The sequence below is a fragment of the Panulirus ornatus genome, chromosome 59 (genome assembly GCF_036320965.1).
Source record: "Panulirus ornatus isolate Po-2019 chromosome 59, ASM3632096v1, whole genome shotgun sequence".
NCBI lineage: Eukaryota > Metazoa > Arthropoda > Malacostraca > Decapoda > Palinuridae > Panulirus > Panulirus ornatus.
Window position 1 is genome coordinate 3,743,123 of NC_092282.1, and position 19,394 is coordinate 3,762,516.

The 19,394-nt window shown below is 45.1% G+C and overlaps 1 protein-coding gene across 2 annotated transcripts; it reads right to left on the minus strand.

The window, feature by feature from the left end:
• Positions 1-2,186: 2,186 nt before the first annotated feature.
• LOC139767297 (U-scoloptoxin(01)-Cw1a-like) lies at positions 2,187-3,641 on the minus strand. Of its 2 annotated transcripts, none has more exons than XM_071696506.1 (2): positions 3,495-3,641; positions 2,187-2,700 (listed from the first exon to the last, which is right to left on the minus strand). In XM_071696506.1, exon 2 carries the CDS (start codon positions 2,690-2,692, stop codon positions 2,315-2,317), a length of 378 nt encoding a protein of 125 aa, XP_071552607.1. In that variant the 5' UTR covers positions 2,693-2,700; positions 3,495-3,641; the 3' UTR covers positions 2,187-2,314. The 2 variants fall into 2 exon arrangements, with proteins under 2 accessions (XP_071552607.1, XP_071552605.1); XM_071696504.1 differs by having other exon boundaries at positions 3,484-3,538.
• Positions 3,642-19,394: the final 15,753 nt, after the last annotated feature.

Genomic DNA, 19,394 nt, shown 5'->3' on the forward strand with positions numbered 1-19,394 from the left:
GTTTAACTCTGGAGTGTACCTTGTGGCCGTCTCTCGCTTCATCATTTACGTTGTGCCTTTTTTTCTGCTTCTATTTCTCTCTCTTTCTCGTTTCCTCCTTCACGTGAGAGTCGCAATGTGCATGACCGCGCATTACCGTAACCTCATGTTCCACATCTGCATATACCGACACACAACTACCATCCTCAAACAGGTAAGAAAACAAGATCTTAAAATTTTCGCTCTTTTCCAGACAGAACCAACAGAGCGTCGCCGTAATGGACAACACGTATTTCTGGCTGTGTTTTACCACCTGCAGTTCTTTTCCATCCTCATGAAGGTAAAAGGAGAATTAAACATATCTGTCCCATTTTTACGATAAATCCCATAAAGGGAAATCTCTCTTTCATACTTGTTCGCCGTTTCCCAAGATAGCGAGGTAGCACCAAAAACCGATGAAGGAATGGCCTCACTCGCCCTTACCCACTCTCTAGTTATCAAGTATAATACAACGAAACCTGAGAATATACTGAGAAAGATAGAAAATGGCATGCGGACTCCTGTTAATGATCATAATTCTGTATCTTACTATAGCAATAACGAAGCAATGAGTGGATGACTTAAGGCTCATCATCATCAGTCTTCAAGTACAAAGGCAAATGAAAGTAAAATTCTGACTATTGTGTTGTACTATAGCGCAAGACGTGCGTGGAGTTTGAGTCACTGAGGAGGAGTGAGTGAAAGTTGACCTTGGAGTGACTCACTGACCGGTGGATCGACCTTGGCGAGTCACTGAGGAGGAGCGGACTGAGGTTGACCCTAGTGAAAGTCAATGAGGTGAAACAAGTACAGAGGTTGGTCTCAGCGACAGTTACTGAGGAGGAACGGGGAGTGAGTGGTGGTTTTGACCTTGTGGAGAGTCACTGAGGAGGAGTGAGTGGTGGTTTTGACCTTGTGGAGAGTCACTGAGGAGGAGTGAGTGGTGGTTTTGACCTTGTGGAGAGTCACTGAGGAGGAGTGAGTGGTGGTTTTGACCTTGTGGAGAGTCACTGGGGAGGAGTGAGTGGTGGTTTTGACCTTGGGGCGAGTCACTGGGGAGTGAGTGGAGTCCTTCCCCTGTGATGAAGAAGCTGACGCACTTGTCGACGTTTCTAACCTCAAGACATGGGGGATGAAGCCCCAGCACACGTCTCTCTGGCAGAAGGCGAGGCCGCCACCAGCAGCCACCTGGCAGATCTCCCCAGCTCGTGGGACTGAGGCAGGCCAGGTACTTGTCCGTCGCGTTACGTCACGGTCGTAAGCATATGAACGAGCATGACGCAACTGGCTGTTGAGCAATTCTGAATAATCTTGACTCCAGTGAGGAAAGCCATCGTGACGCACTGCGGCGTGCTAGGTGGGTGGATAGGTAGGTAGGTAGGTAGGTAGACAGGACGTTAGGTACCCTTGTGGGAACAGAGAAAACGATTCGTTGTGAACAAACCTCCACCTCTCGATAAGTTCCGTATATGTTCCAGAGTACAGTATATATAGGCAAATCCTTCTTCATTTACAGGTAACAACTTCGTTTTCTTTTTATACATGTATCGATTCATCAGACGTTACCTGAATCTATCACTAACTGAAACTGTTGATAAACTACCGTATCTAACCGTCGTTAACCGTTTTGAAAACGTTCAAGAGGAAAAAAAACATTTACCTGGGCACCCCAACTTTGGAACAAGTTTGTTAACCTGACTGTTGGAATATATATATATATATATATATATATATATATATATATATATATATATATATATATATATATATATGTGTGTGTGTGTGTGTGTGTGTGTGTGTGTGTGTGTGTGTGTGTGTGTGTGTAGTCTAGGCTTTAGCAAAACAAGAGATCACATGGGTGGGTAGAGGGGGGTGAAAATGAGTGAACTTGGAGATGCTTGTGTAATGATACGAGGAGACCGAGCGAAGATAGGCAAAAGGTGATGCATCTGCAAAAGTCGAAAGCGTTAGAAAATTAAAGCTTAGAAGTTCTAACCCGTATATATATATATATATATATATATATATATATATATATATATATATATATATATATATATATATATCAAATGTGTTTGTTTGTTTGTGTTGTGTGTGTGTGTGTGTGTGTGTGTGTGTGTGTGTGTGTGTGTGTAAATAAGTATCGAGGGGTCATTAAGAAACTGGAGTAATTCAACATTGAAAATCTGTTTTATTGCTACCGACCTAGACTCATTGTAACATTTACAGAGATATCACAGATATCGTGAAATAGTAGCATATTATTATTAATCGTAAAATTTGAAGACGGTAGAATCTAAAGGATCTCTTCGGGGATCCTGCCGAAGTCGGCGTTGGAGATGTCGTAGAGCGTCTCGGCCTGGTCGCAGGGGAAGGACTCCTCGGGATGGGCGCAGCTGAGGGACTCCTGGCTGAACACAGTCTGGTTGCCACAGAAGAAGGAGAACTGGGCGGTCTCAACGATCTCGCCGAGGTCGTCAGCGATGGGGAGGCAGACGTGGAAAACTCGGCAGTTAGTCGGGACGTCCGCGTAGTAGCCGTAGGCGCGGCCGCCGCAGTCGAAGGTTTGCTGGGGCTCTCCTCCCAGGACTTCGAAGTAGCCGTCGGAGAACTGGTAGGCCATCCTGGCGGAGGCGACGGCAGCGAGGCACAAGAGGGTGGCGACGACCTTCATGATGATGTCTGACGGAAGAGAATCTTAGTGTGAAATTAGCTAAGAAATTCTACAGAGAGAGAGAGAAAAAAAAAATTGCATAGCTGAACCTCTGTGCGCAGAGCACCCCATGCTGGAGAGGGTATCATCCATACAATAGACCGTCCTTGAGTCACGTCTAACACTGCAAGACTGGCAGCAGGCGTTGAGTTGAGGATGACTGAAGATGTTTGCTCTGGTGAATTAATTGTCTGGACGAACAGCTGCTGAACTTTGCTTAAGTAATCTTTGTCTGCAGCAGCTGCATAAGGAATTTTAAATGCCTTTGTAATCTAAGAAATATAAGAGAAAATGTGCAACAGTTATTTCATATGTCTTTAGTATGTCAGCAGATTTCCCCCTTCAAGTATGAATCCATATTAGTATGTCTCACTCTTACGTATTTCTCTGGATTTATCAAAGAATGAGTGATAGCAGTCCTTTGTACCTGCGTATGACCGGCGTAGAATCTGTCGCACGAAAAGTCGTCAGTGTCACACTAGCTTGCTCCTCACTACAGTCGCGTCCCCAACACATATGGTCTTCACCAAGCGAGCGTCACATAATGTCGTTCTATCAGCACAAAGCACTTTCATATCTTTCTCAACACTTCCCTTAATATCCCCCTAGTCACACCTGAGAAGAGTCTAGTCATTTTTCTTATTAGCAATCGTAGTCACGTGGTTCGGTAATTTGCCTGTCACGTGGTTCAGTAATTTGCTAACAGCCAGTCAGGAAGAGAGGAAGGGTTGTGAGAGTTGCAGCACTCGCACCTTGTACTCACTTCTCTGGCGTCCCGGAGTGAACTGATGCTAGGAAGGGTCGGGTCGCGCCTTATATACCCTTCACCGATCGTCATCAAGTATGGCGTCATCTTCCTAGCGTACCCCGCACAAGGTTCTTGGGCGGCTTGCCCGGGCAAGGGAAGAGGAGTCTCAGCTCAGGGAAATGGCAAGAGAAAAAGCAGGAATGTGAGGGAGGAGGCGCTCATGCGGGGTGGAGGTTACAGAGAGAAGCAGATAAGGCGGCATATGGAAGAGAATCTTCTTACAGGACCGTTAGGACCGGCATTACACTTTGTACACTTGGGGAAAAAACTTAAAAATGCCACATACCCTCAGTCTCACTTATGATCTATACATGTTATAAAAAAAAAATATTCCTTCGTGAGTAAATATTTTGGTTCTTTGCCGAGACCAAACGCTGCCTTTACCTCCGGATTTCCCTACCCATCTATCCCCCCCCCCCCACTCCCTCCCCCAAGTCCCCGCCCATGACCCATCCCCCTTTGAGCATTCCTCGCAACGTCTCCCATCCATATACTCCCTCCCCTCCCCACACCGACGAGGCGAGGACGTTCGTGGCTTACGGTTGAGCCCTGTGGTGGCATAGCCTAATATTATGTCTCATGTGGTCATGAGTAAGGGAAGATGCAACGGAGATGGGCGCATTTGTCCCTTACCGCGAGCAGCTCCTGTCCCCTTCCCAGTCTGGTATGATGCAAGAGAAATTCCCTTGAGGGTGATGACGCCCGTTGTACTTGACTTTTACTGCTTCATCTTGAACTCTGACTCATCTCACTACACCGAGACAAGCAAGCAAGCTCACTTCTCCCAGCAGCAGCACCAGCGACTGTCCAGCAGTCATCGTATTGTCATGTCGTGGAGACCGAGCGTTTAAGACCATCAGACTCCACCAGGTCGTAGGTGACAGGGGACTTAGGCACCGGGTGTACCGGCGCGACGTTACATGGGGATATGGCTGAAGCGCCAGTGTGTTAGGAGCGCCATACTACGTACATATGGTGTGTGTTATTAGTAAGTTGGTGTTGGCACAACAGACATGGCGACCGTCGTGTTCGACAGAACACAGGCAAAACACATCCATATCAAAGGCCATTTCGGGAGCAACAAACAGGCAAAAAAAGTGTAAGAAGCAGGCAGCAATCGGGGGACCGCAGATGTCTGTAGACCTAAACTCTCAAATGGGAGGAAGGTTATATGAAGAGGGAAAGACCCTCTGACCCCACATCCCTACCATGTCAAGAAGTCACGTTGAACAAGGCTCTCCCAGCACAACCATTAACAGTAGCAAACTCTACTCCTCTCCTGTTGCACGGAGATGCTTTCCGGTCGTGCTAAGACGAACTGTGGAGGAGCAGAGAAAGGAGGAGGAGGAGGAGGAGCACTTAGGAGGGGAGAGGAAATCTATAAAGGGTTGAAGATGGGAGGATGTAGGGTAAGATGATGAAGGGAAACATCCATGAGGAGTTAGACGGATGAGAAGACTCGCAGGAAATTGGAATGAGCAGGAGAATGCAGGAGGTGAGACAAGTAACAGCGATAAATGGCAATTAGTAAGATTATGGTTAAGTACAGCAACACAGGAGGAGAGAGATAGAGAATAGCCAACTGGGATGTGGGAAGAAAAGAGTAAAAAGAAAAAGAAGAGGTGGAGATCTCGCCATCAAAATCTTTATGATTTTAAAACGTTTCTTTGACAAAGGTCAACCCGGATTTATCGCAGGAAATTCCACCTGTTCCAGTATCATCAGCTATACGAAGATGATAATCTGTTTCCAACTGGTATACCAGTATATTTCTATATTTGTATATCTATTCAGTAGATGACTTTGTATAACTATAATACTTCAAAAGCAATATTATATATATATATATATATATATATATATATATATATATATATATATATATATATATATATATATATATATATATATATATATATATATATTCAATGAAGATAACCACAACTCTAAAAAAGAAATCTAATCAAAGAACTCAGTCGTTTTCTGAATTTCACAGAAAGAGAGGTTGTCCTCTTTACGCTCCCATTCTCCCAAATGTTCCCAGGTGTCGTTACCTCAAACACCTACGGAGATTGCGAGCGTCTGGCAGTATGGTCGTGTGGGATCCTATGCCACAACTCTCATCCTCAGCTTGCATGGAAGTTGGCTATTATCATTATCATTTTTTTGGAGGAAGTAAATACCTAGCAGGTACAGTTAAGTCTTGAAAATTATGTGGAATTGTATATATATATATTGTGAATCATTTACATTACGACTGAAATAACCTCCGGTGATTACAACCTCAAACTAACGTTGCCGTCAGACGGCGTGACCGAAAATTAATGATATTGGAGAAAAAACAAAATTGAATCCTCAAGTTATTTACTGTTCTCAGATTCACTATACTTCTGCGAGCGACGCTGCTCACTATCACTACTTGGGTAAAGATGTTATGTAGGAATATCTGTCATCGTCTTAGCTCTATATCAATCTTGTTGGTGTACTGCAATACCCAGTTACAAAAAATTTTGTTTGACTTTGTTTTGCGTCTTTGTTTGAGTGTGTGTGTGTGTGGAGAGAGAGAGAGAGAGGGAGAGAGAGAGAGAGAGAGAGAGAGAGAGAGAGAGAGAGAGAGAGAGAGAGAGAGAGAGAGAGAGAGAGAACTAGTTTTCTTCTACTCCCACGTGTTTCCCCATAAAACGCATCATCTTTTGTGTTGCTTGTCCTTGTTGGTGATGTTATACCCCAGGATTCTGAAAGTGTGTGTGTGTGTGTGTGTGTGTGTGTGTGTGTGTGTGTGTGTGTGTGTGTGTGTGTGTCTGTGATCACGATCATACTTGAGTTTTCCACGTAAGCAGATGCAATCAACTTGTTTCGGTCAGGAAGAGAGAGAGAGAGAGAGAGAGAGAGAGAGAGAGAGAGAGAGAGAGAGAGAGAGAGAGAGAGAGAGAGAGAGAGAGAGAGAGAGAGAGGGGGGGGGGGGGCATGGGGTTCTTTAATATCCTAACTAGAGGAGCTGACCTCACTCCTGTTCCAGGAGAGGGGCAAGGCTAGGCTCGCCGTGTTCCTCCCCCCACCGCCTCTAACCTCTTCTTCTTTTTTCTTTTTTTTGTCTTTTTTTCCCTTGTGACGCGTTGGTCATCAAAGGTCATCTTCCGTTACTGCCTCACGCCGCCGCCGCAGCGAATACTAAGGTTGGTGATGACACCTCGGAGCCCCGTGGAAGGGTAGCGGGACGGGCGTGGGAAGGGAACGGTGGAGAAGGCACCGGAGTGCTGAAGCGCAAAATGAGAAAGGTTAGGGAAATCCTACGACGGACGGACGCACGAATCAAGGATATGAAAAGACGGTTTATGGAAATTCGTGAAGGAGAGAAGAGATAAATGGGGAAGTAAGAGGTTGTTGTACAGGACAGGCGAAGATAATGGATAAGAACAGAAGACGGAAAGGAAATAAACTGTAGGAATGTGACCCAAGACAGAGATGAAGAAGGGGTAAGAGACAGATGGAAAGAAATCCTCTTGGAAAATGAATATGAAATTGAAGGAAACAGAAAGGTGGGAAAGAAGGCATCTGTACAGGAATGAAGGCCTATGGTAGAGACAAATATTGAGGTGAGTAAGATCTGGGTAACAGATTAGGAGAATGTGTGATGAGACTGGGAGCCGTGTACATGAAAATGTGAGTATTGACCAACAATAACCCCGAATGACAAAAATGGACACAAAAGAAAAGAAAAAAAATATAATGGTAAACTGAAAGAAAAAGACACATCATGAATGGTAACACTTCACCCCGCGTGTGATAGAGTTCACTGTACAGTTGATGAGAAGACCAGAGACCAAAAATAAAAGATACGAAAATGAAAAGACTGACTGGCGAGCATGACTGTGTAAACGAGAGAGAAAATGACCAGAGCAACTGTGTGATGGTGATATGAAGACGAATATATGAAGATAATTGCCAGCTAGAATGGTCATGATGAAATGACTTACTGAGGTTGCTGATGGTGTCCTGCATCAGTGATGGTGAGAGCGATAATGAGGATGAAGGTGACGACAATGGTGATAACGTCGACGGGTATGGTTGTGTCACCATGCGTGTCAGTGGCAGAGTGACAGTGAAACAATGAAAATGATCCTGAGAATATGAAAAAGAAAATGAAAATTTTGACCATGTGTGAAAATAATCAAGACAATTACACCTGTTCTGAGAATGATGAAAGAAAATGATTGTCTGAATCACACTGAGGACGATGAGAGGCCGGTGAAAATTAATTTGCGACACGCAGATTAAAACTGGTTGAAGAAGGATGAAGGTGAGTTAATGGATGATACTGTGAAAGAGAGTGATCATGACGAACAGGCAAGAATCACGACAAGTAATGTGGATACTCTGAATGATAAAAGAGGACTGAAATGCTGGCCATGATAACCAGATGAAAATGATGGTGAATATGAAGATGAGATGATGATGGTGAACGATTGTGAAGACGATGGCATTTAAAGCAACAATACTGAGAATGAAAACGATCGGAAATATCTGATAACAATGCAAATATAATATCAATGAACCGGAGGAGACTGTGAGAATCGTGGAGAATACTGAGAATAATGCCTTCGATCAGCTGATGGTGTTCAGAGATGACGAGACGTGATGGTGATGAGGGAGACATCAGCGAAGACGACTGTGAGGGGTTAATTGTGACAATGCCTCAGGGGGAACGGTAACGGCGAGGAGGACCCAGGTTGGCGTAACGACTAACGCATCTCCCCAGCGTACCTCGGAGCGTAACGACTAACGCATCCCCCCAGCGTCCCTCGGAGTCGCTACGTCATAGTGTAAACAGCAGAGCCCGGCGCATACAGAAACAGTTGGGAAGTACACAACCGACGCCTTGCCAAGGTCAACCGCGAGACCCTGAAGACGATCGTGTGGGAACCACTACGCGATCACAGGACTATTTACATTCCGGTAATTTACCCGTCTGAATTGACCTCCGCTACACAGCAGTTTATCCTTGCTCATTGGCACATTACCTTGAGAAGGGAAACATGTAGTTAACATGGATGTGCGTGACGGCTTTACCATACTAATTAATGCTCATCTGTGCCCTCCCTTCCTCTTCCCAGGACAGGTTAGATTCCTCTCAAAGTCGCAAATGCAAGAGGCTCCGGGACACCTCAAAAACTCTCCCTGGGGTTTTCAGAGGTGATGATGATGATAGTTGTGGAAGGTGAGACTGTATACAGCGGTGGTAAGTGAGTGAGTGAGAGAGTAGGATGGAGGCGGATTACCTAGTGTCGTGGATACAGTTTGACACCGCTGAGGTAGATTAATGGCATAAGGTAGGCGGAGGAGGTTGCTGCGTCGATCCGGCGATTTAGAGGAGGGAGGCGACAGCGAAGGAGGAACACACATGGTGGTTAAGGAACATCCGGGTTCTACTACCACGTGCTGCGACGCAGGGCTGTACGATTGATGGTGGTGGTTGTGGTGGTGAGAGGGCGGAGGCGGCGGCGTAGAGAACAGAAGGATGGGGAGGGGATTACGATGGGGGGGGGGGGGAGAGAGGTATAGGCAGAAGTACAGGCAGGAGGAGGAGAGGGAAGAAGAGCCTCTCTGTTGCTAGGCTGATGATCGAGCGATGCCGGCCGTGTGGCGGTGATGATAATGATACGGTGTGGTACCTGCGCTGTGCCCACCACACATTTTACGCTGGGTGGGTAGTACGCCAGAGTTATACGCCTTTGTGTTGGTCATGGGATGGAGGATAAGGGGGAAGCTGGTGTTGGTGTTAACAGTGATCACAAGCGTAGATATGTGGTAGTAACAACTCTTACGTTTTTCCTGTCGATGATTATATCTTAACGTCTTATTACTTCACAGAGTGAAGTGCCATTCCACTGAGAATTTGTATTGTTTATCTTTTCGTGTCTCTCTCTCTCTCTCTCTCTCTCTCTCTCTCTCTCTCTCTCTCTCTCTCTCTCTCTCTCTCTCATTTTCACTGTCACTTCGACTGTCAATTCAGTGACCCCCGTAATAACTACGTCCACGTGCAGACGCCTACGTAGCCATGCACACAAGAATACGGATAAAGAGAGGGCCACGAGGGTACGGAGAGCCCCTCCCCGCCACACCACCTGCTGCTGGAGGCCAGAGGTCGCTGCGGAGGCCAGAGTAGAGAGGCGAATCTTCGTCTTCCCTCCCCTGTGGATACCAGAGACTCCAGTCTGGCTACGGTTATGCAACGCCTCACCACCACCACCACAGGTATGCTGGTTATCCGTCAACTTTATATTTGTCTCTTGCTTCCTCCTCCTCCTCTTCCTCCTCCTCGCTGCCGCTCATAGGTATGTTGCTGTGACTTGATCCCATCATTGGTTGTTTACCGTAGTTATCTTTATGGTTGTAATTGTTAATAAAGGTACTTAATTCTATTTGTTTCAATGGATTCTTATTAGCATACCATCACTTGCTCAGTCTTTTTTATATATCATTTGCCGTGTTTTCTTTATCTACTGCTTTATAGAGACCTCAATATCAATGTAATTTGAGGTTTCAGATTATTTTTTGTCTTTTAATGTATAATCCGCGCCATTTCCCCAGTTACGGGTTTGGTGCCCCGTTGTTAATCCTTTCTCCACACTCGTGTTCTTGCATTGCTTTACCCCGTTCCCCCATGGCGATACCCTTCCCACTCTTCACTTACATATAAACTGTCTTCCTCTTCACCACACTCTGGCTCTTTTTGCTTCCTCTTGCCTCTTTAACCTCCATCATACCTGCACCATCTCAGTGTTCAACTCGTTTTCTTATCTACGTCACCTACCATATATTTTCCTTGTCCATATCTCCTTCCAGGATCCGTACACATTACTCTGACCACCGTTCCTTGCATCCCATAATCCAATAAAGAATTCCAATCCCACACCTTTGTACAGTTCCTTACTCCCTTGTCATCTGATCATCCCCACTTGACCTAACACTGTATAATGGTAGTGATTGCTGAAGCTGTGACAGATTAATACAAACTTTATAGAGTCCAATGATATATTTTTCGCCAATATCAATACCTCATCATCTACTCGCCTTTTCAACGCAATCTTTACTGTTTTAAATGCTCTTCTTTTCAATAATTCAACTTCCATTAATCTTTAACATTCTCTGTAGTTATATACTAAAGCAGTGATAGACAATGCAAGTACCATATGTGCTTAACTACATAGTGTTGAAAAATACTAGATACATATGTGCTTTCTATTTCATTTAATGCATACTCTCTTGTCACCTTTCTATACAAGTGAAGGAATATCCGAAAATGAGTTTCATTTGATGTCAGTCCTGTAGAACTAAATGAAAAATTTCTTTATCATGACCTCAAGAATAAAGTCCACATTCATCCACCATCATTCTTTCTCCCCTTGTCTCAGTCTCGACACACAAGTGAAGAAGATCTGCACAATGTTGCCACACCTCTCAACACGGCCTCTACGTCAGTAGACATGGAACGAGTCTTTCGAGTTTACCAACAAAACATGAGCCAGCAACCAACAACCCTGGCGCAGAGATGAGATAGCGACAATTTTTCGTGAGCTCTAGTGTGTAGTGTCGTGCAGAGAATACTTCCAGAGAAGGAATGGAAATGTGGCATTGTTTGATGTGTAAGTCTTTGATGTACACGCGCTTCGACACATGAATGCTGTTTTGCCTACACACTTCTCCATGCACTAATTTACATATACAAGAACCCAACATGTATTTCATAGAGCTTACATCACCAGCTTCGTTCTCATCAACGAATAAAATACTATCAATATTTCTATCTAAAATTCGTATCGTCACATCATTAACGTTCCCGATAACTAAGACCCTTGAAGATAAGAAGTCCGGAAGTTTTCAGTCCTATCGCTCTCCGAAGTAGGTGCACATAGCGATAATTCACGCACCCTAAAACTCGCCAAACTTCAGCATGTCGCATGTTCTGAACTTCTCCAGATAAAAAGAAAAAAAAGAGAGTATTGCGTTGGTTCACACACCCCCACAAGTCACCGATGAGCAATCCCATCTCAGCAACTGGCATAGTGTACAATGTTAGTCAAATGATAAGCGACATCACATCATAACAATGGCTTCCCGGTGAGGATGACAAACACTCAAAAGAGGGGTACAGAGGGCAAGGGTCGAGGCCAACTTGCATCCCACCAGCTCTGACACAAACGACGGGAATCAAGCCGGCGGTCTGTGAAGGGCCTCGCCAGATCATGCGACCCGACTTAACAAAACACTTTTAATCGAATATCATGTGAATACCTTTAATCCTCTTGGCGAGGCAGATCGACATCAGTGAAGAGTCACCATGATTCTCGCCAAGCGTTCGTAAGATTCCTCTCTAGAATGACGACTGCCTCTTTTAGAACCGACATGTGGCAGAGGGACTTTTATGATCAGGTCGCAAACTCCACGAACGAAAAACTGCGTTCAGGTCTCACTAACATTGTGGGTTATATGATCATGTTTTGCATCTATACCAACCATGATCTTATGAGAACGATGTTTTGATACTTTAATGATGCTAATAGCAATACACAGAGGACTACACGTGTAGCCGAGCATTATATAAGTGCTTACACAACGCACAGCGCACTCCTCGCCCATGCGCACTTCCTTTGTTGTGGTAATTGATAATATCTCAAAACCTTTTGACGAGGTATTGTTGTGGAGATTTGGTCGCTTAATCTCCCGTCTTCAGTCTTTCTTATTTTCCTCTGTCCTCTTGTAAATAGCCTCTCTCTCTCTCTCTCTCTCTCTCTCTCTCTCTCTCTCTCTCTCTCTCTCTCTCTCTCTCTCTCTCTCTCACACACACACACACACACACTTAAACAACAAAACAACAGGAAGAGTATACCACTACACTCCCCAGATATAATACTCCCACTGTAGTTATAGTCGAACATCTTCAACCATCAAATGACCCTTACGAACCTGCTCGACCTTGTATCATTACCAAGGTCATTCATGGCTGCCTCCTCGGGTTTCGGTTGAACGTTAGAGTCTCTTGTGTACAGGGAAATGTAAAGTAGGATTCATCGCGGGGAACATTAATGCTGTGGTTAGTACACCTGGGTGGTACAAGTGATGGCTCAGGGCTGAGGGAATCATTTTCATAGAAAGGTAGTTTCTGCCGAATATAACAAGTTAAGGGATGATCAAAGCTGGGTTGTAAGACGCGACAGGTCAAAGGACCCGACAAGTGATGGGATTCGGCAGATCAAGAGAGGAAGATCTAAATGTTATCTTGCTGGTTCGTAGGAGACCCGGCAGGTCAAGGCATCCAACAAGTCAAGGGAAAAACCATCGTTTAGGGTCATCATTACTACCCGACCAAAGGCTAATGTCAGGAAGTCATTGCTTGACTGAAGCACACACGCAAAAAGGACAGACAACCGTTGATTACAAAAAATGATTTTTTTTTGTTTTTGTTTCTATCTCTGTTGTCTTGTATTGTGGCGGATATTTTGTATCATGTGTCTGTCTCCCTACAGTGACGTGGTCATGATTGACTTCGACCATCCCAGCTGCAGTATGGAGTGACTGCTGGCGCGTGCAATTGGCCAAACGCTGACCACCTCAATTACATCCTCTCCCTTCTCATCATTCAGTACTTATCCATCTCGCGCAGAACAGACGTTCGTATAATCTAACTGCGGAGAGCAATGCATCTGAGGATTCATCTCTTGCTGGTGATTTTATGAGATATCCTCAGCTGTCGTACGAACTCTGGTTACTGGTGATGTTGTGAGGGGGTGGAGGAGAGGGCCAGCAGTCGTCTGACAGGTAACCAACGGGGCGTCGGTTCGAACTTCAGAGGAGAGATCATGTTAGTCCACGAGACGTTGTTACACGCCAGGATGGCTGAGGTAGATGGGCCAATCTTCCCCCTGGTTGTTTGCCTATGAGAACGCTACTCTGCGTGGACTCTCCTCCACTTCATTCTAGACCTGAAGTCTTAATTCAATAAAAAGATCCCCTCCCCCCCGCCTCGTGCTTATCAGTCATTATAGTTCTGTCAGAGTTGATACAATTAGCCCACGTTCTACGGTTAGGTCAGAGTAATCACAGCTGATGATTAACCCTCGTTCTATGGCCATCCGAATCAAATTACAGGTCATAACTTCCCCTTCGTCATGTCATGACAGACTGACTCTAAATGATGTATTTTCCTGCCTCATCTCATCATTATTTTGCCCTGCAGGTGATTATCTTCCCTTGAAACAAATGATCACTTCTACCATCACGACCGAGCCAGTTGTAATCATTACATTCTAGGTACTGTATTGTGATTACAGCATCCAGTGTGATTACAGACGCAGCCCTGATTACTTCTCTTGTTAGCCTTAATTTATCCATCCATAAAATGTTTCCCCCCCCCCAAAAACAAATATGTCTGCATGATGAATTTCCTTTATAATTCGATGATTCTGAATTTGGAATGATGATGAATTCTTGAAATCAGACTCAGGCAAGATTTCCCTTATAATACCTTACAGTCGGACTCAAACAATCTCTCATTTTTACATCTCTTTGGCTGATGTTTCATCTGGGAAGGGAGAATGTAAGCCAGTGAATAAGCCCTAGGATTTCTAAAGATGTAATAGTAACGCGGGTGTGCTGAAAACTGAGGCATAATCTTCGTTTCCCTGACAACTGCTTCCAGTAAGATCGAGTTAAGACGGAGGAAGTACTAACTGCCTAACACATACCTCTGGGAAAAAAATACTCACACTCATGTGTATTTTCAGCTTGTATGAGCAGATAACTATGCGTTAATACAATTCAAGAGCTGGCATTCGCAAGCACACGGACAGGGGAACTGACACGTACAAACATACATAATTAACGCGGTACGCCTGGCGGACCCGGAGGTCGTAGGTATACACCAGAGTACAACTACTACAGATTCCCACTCGCATGCACTCGAACGCGCTCGTGTCCCCCTGGTCAGAGCTTACGGACAAATCCTCTTGTTGAGGCTTGTTAGTTCAACACCAGCGGCCAGGCCTCGCGAGGGGGTAAATGATGAGCCGTGCATGGCAGCCATCAGGTGCTACTGCGCGGAGGGGGTGTCTTATCTTGGAACCTCCTGAGCTGTCTTAATGGGGAGGTTCGTGTGGGAGGACTAGGGAAGGTGAAAGAGACAGACAGCGAGAACCAGAGAGACGAACCAATCAACCAAGACAGAACCAAAATACACATAGTGATACATACATCCCCGTAACCTAGAAAAAAATCTACAAAATCGAGGACGGGGAAGAATAACCTTGAGTGTGGACACACGCCTGGTCGTGGCTGCCACACTCACGTGCTGGGGTGTCTGGAGGTAAACATCTCTCCTTCCTCACCCAGGAGGCCAGGGATCCCGGCTGCCAAGTTATCAACACGAAGAATAAATAATCAACAGCTGGTGACGCAACCTTTCCCCTGTGAAGAGCAGGGCAGGCGGTTGTGTACTCACCTCTCTCTCTCTCTCTCTCTCTCTCTCTCTCTCTCTCTCTCTCTCTCTCTCTCTCTCTCTCTCTCTCTGTGTGTGTGTGTGTGTGTGTGTGTGTGTGTGTGTGTATGTGTGTGTGTGTGTGTGTGTATGTGTGTGTGTGTGTGTGCGAGTGGGCGTGGGCGTACGTCTAGCACAGGTCTGTCTGCAGTACACATGGCAATAGACGTCTGCTCATTTTAAGCCCTTACCCACATTTCTCTCTCGTCTAACCTTTTCACGTCAACCTTCACCAGTCTAAGCCAACCTTGACTATGGACGAAAAGGAATTCGGAAGTTCCTTAAACCCCCTTCACCGTGACATGGCCCCCAGTCTTCGTGTAACTCTTTTGTCTCAATCAACCAGAAGGTTTTGCATCATTCTACACATCCAATTGTCAATGACTACGTATGTCAAGGAGTGGATTGTCCCGTCGTTCACACTGTGCTGATGTTTTGTACATGCAAAGTTGGTGTCAAGTGCGATTCACGAGTATAGGCCTTTGCTATATATATATATATATATATATATATATATATATATATATATATATATATATATATATATATATATATATATATATATGCACATATATATATATATATAGATATGCCTGATATATACAGGACTATGTGTTATGGGGTAGGTGTGGCTAGACCAGGAGACATACTTCCTCTCTCTCTATGGTATTATGAACAGGTGACAACGAGGGGGTTACGACCGTTATCTGGAGTTTCATTCACGTTTTTCAAACATACATTATACGTCGACGACTGCTGGATGGTTTGGTGGGTTGGCTGGCTGTGCCTATTAAGTAACTATCAGGGTCATTAAAGCCACCGTCAACGCCAAGCTACTACACCAGAAAATGATGATAACCTTCCTCGGGCGTTGGAGATACCTCCCACGTCCACATGTGCACCTCTCACGATGATGCTGTCCAGGCAAATATTCCCCCACACTAATCAAGACATCAAGAAGGACATGTGAAAGACTAAGGGCTAGTGACCCTGCCACTCGCCACAGAGCCGCGGCCTTAACACCTACCTTTCTTGCCACACCTGATTACCATCAAGTTGTTTGTTGGTTGTGCTTGCTCTGGTGCCGCGCAAGGCAAAGGTGACGGGGGTGTGTGAACGGCGCGGAGGTGCGTGGGATTCTGATGAATATATTATACTATGATATTCTACACACGTAGGTGAAGCGCTGGCAAGATTACCCTCTTTCCTGCATGGAATTGCAGATTAAAACGCGCGTAAAAATCTTTGGTATTCCAGAGAGACAGGGTGCGAGGGAGAAACAGACAGAAGGACAGAAAGGCAAACAGACAGACAGACAGACAGTAAGAAAGACGGACTCATATAGATTCAGAGGAAGACTGGCAGGAGGGGAGCGCATGAGAATCAAGTGAGAACTGTGAGATAGACTGATGATAACAAGTTCATCACCAAGTCCAGCGCGGCCCAGCACACCTACTTAAGGTCGGCCTTCCTAATACCAACCACCGTAATGACAGACCATGACTAAGGTAATTCCCCTCAGTGGCTGCTTAACGAGGGCCTTTCCCTTCCCGTCCCTTCCCTCGAGCGTTTGTTGCCAAATAGCTCCCTCTTCCCCGAAAATTGACCCCTGTAATATTCCGGGTGGCCTGCGCATCATCTGAATGGACCATGAAATGGTCTGGATGGATTCTAAATGGCTCTGTGTCGTGTCTGAATCCAGTAGACTAATTCATTTCTTTTGGACGGAAGAAATTTTGTATCTGCTGCAGACAAGATTGCGCAACGAGGGTGAAAATGACTTGTACAGAAATCGAAGATTTGATAGATGGGTTTACATAAACCTGTGGATTGTCCCACGTAGCCCCCAAGAAATACGCCGTCGTCAACGACCAGCAGACAACCCTGTGATCTGCCCAAAATAATGTTACAAAAACGAGTAATATAGAAAAAAGTTAGTGATGCCTCGTTCTCTGTATATGCTCACTTTTGTGACTATTGATCACTCAGGATCCATCCCCATGAGAATTGCTTCCTCGTATGCACGAAAAATTACACGAGAAAAAAAAAATGATATTATCATCGTTCTCAATACCTTTGTGACGTGAACAAGGTCAACAATTCCCTCTTTTGGTTTACGATGTCTGGGTAAAGTATCGAAAGACAAAACTGACGACATTACACTGTATAAGAATCGATACCTTGACTACTTGTTACAGTCTCTAGATCCATGTTCCTTCAGCCATCACGCCACAAACCTTCCCCATCTCTGTTACATCTCTCCCGTCCACATCTTCCCTTCTCCCCTCTTTACCTTCATACACTTCCCCTACTCTCTTCCCGCTAAGCCGTCTTTTTCTCCCTCAATACCTACCTCTCTGTCCCTTTACTCAGTCCAGTACCGCCTTCCTCTATCCTCTCCTCAACGTTTTACCCCATACTCCTATCCCTACCCATTCCACCACCTCCTCTCTGCTTCTCTTTCTATCTAATCAGTTTCCCCTCCTCTCAGTCCTCTACCCCCTTGATTAATCTCTGCACCTCTTCTCTCCCTCCCTTCTAAACATTCACCTTTCCCTGTTTCCCCATCCTTACCCCTTCCATTTACCTTTTCCCTTGACTCTTCCCTTTCACCTCATCTGCCCTTTCTCCTTCTTCTAGACCTTCCCCTCCCCACAGAGTCTACTCCCTACCCACTTCAGCCCACTGAGTACATCCTGCACATTGTATACTCATGTGTCCGTATGTTCTCGGCTGGTCGGGAGCACGTCCCCGGTCATTACATTGTTGCCAGCGTCCGCCCTAAGGGTGCGGCAATCCAGGGAATCACCATCACGGTTCTTCAACCCCCGGGGCCTCATGTCCACTCCCGTTGAGCGTGCATTACATCGCCGATGTACCTGGGGAATTCTCAAAGACTGTCAATCAGCCATGATAGATGTTCGTGGAGAGTAAAAAAAAAAAAAAAAAAAAAAGATATGTGGGTAACGAAGGAAAACAGAAGGGAAAATTGAAAATTGCATTTATCATATATATATATATATATATATATATATATATATATATATATATATATATATATATATATATATATATATATATATATATATATAATGTTTACTTCAACAAGACAAAGAACCACCACCACTTTATAAGACCTCTGGTGAAGGGGATTATAATTTACCGTCTCAGTAGATGACAATGAAAAGTAAAAGTCTACTGTAATTGCCTCACCCGAAAACCTGGGTCAACAACACTCGTGGATCTCCACTACTGTTCTCTGGATTATCTCAAAGTTGTGTGTGTTGCTGATTCACGCCATCTCCCAAAACAAATTAAAAAAGAAATAATCTTACATGGAAAGCTCTAGCCATATTCAATAGAAACTTGATATCTGGTTGAAGTCAGTCCTAGATGAATCACCATGCAATGAGCATAGCGGCACAGGGGAAACAGCATTACTCGCCAAGCTAGATGAGTGCAACGTACTAGCCCTACCTTCTGCTGGAGGGATGCGCTCTCTCTCTCTCTCTCTCTCTCTCTCTCTCTCTCTCTCTCTCTCTCTCTCTCTCTCTCTCTTACACGCACACACACATACACACAAACACTTGTGCCTGCGTCCTTGCACTCTTCTTTCTACCGTTTATCACCTTTATCTCAATGTCCTACTTTATAGGTCACCCTTCTCGTTCAAACCGTGGGATAGCTCCTTTCTCCTCTCTTTCCGTCTCTCTCTCCCTCCTGCTCCGTCAATAAAGAGGGTCATGACCGCGACTGACCCTTTCTCCCCTTCTCCTTACACGGGTCAACCCTTCCTTACATAACTTCCTGCGTGTCCTCTCCACAGTGAACTACACACACCTGACGGCTTAGCCTGAGTATTCTACATGCACATTACACTGAAGCGCTGGGGACCCTTTCCCTCATTCTGCACCATATATGAGGGAGATTATGTACCTGTTTGTTTATACCACATGGCAACTAGGTCAGGTGAGGGCTCTTTGTCCGGCCATGGGTCAAGGATCTCGGAGAGCTAGGGTAGATCTGGGATAAGCCGCTACACCTTTGTGAATGCACCTACACACACCTACACACACACACACACACACACACACACACACACACACAGTGACCTGGACACGAGAGAAATGACTGGGCCACGCCGGCGACATGTGAGAGAGAGAGAGAGAGAGAGAAACAAAAGGGATTCTTCTTGAGGAACTTTCAACTTCTCGTTGATTCACTCGGAATGCAATAAACAGCTGTATGAAATCACACAGATATAACGAGCAGCTTTTCTATGCGAAGTCAATACAGCAAACGGCTGCATTGAATGAAATGAA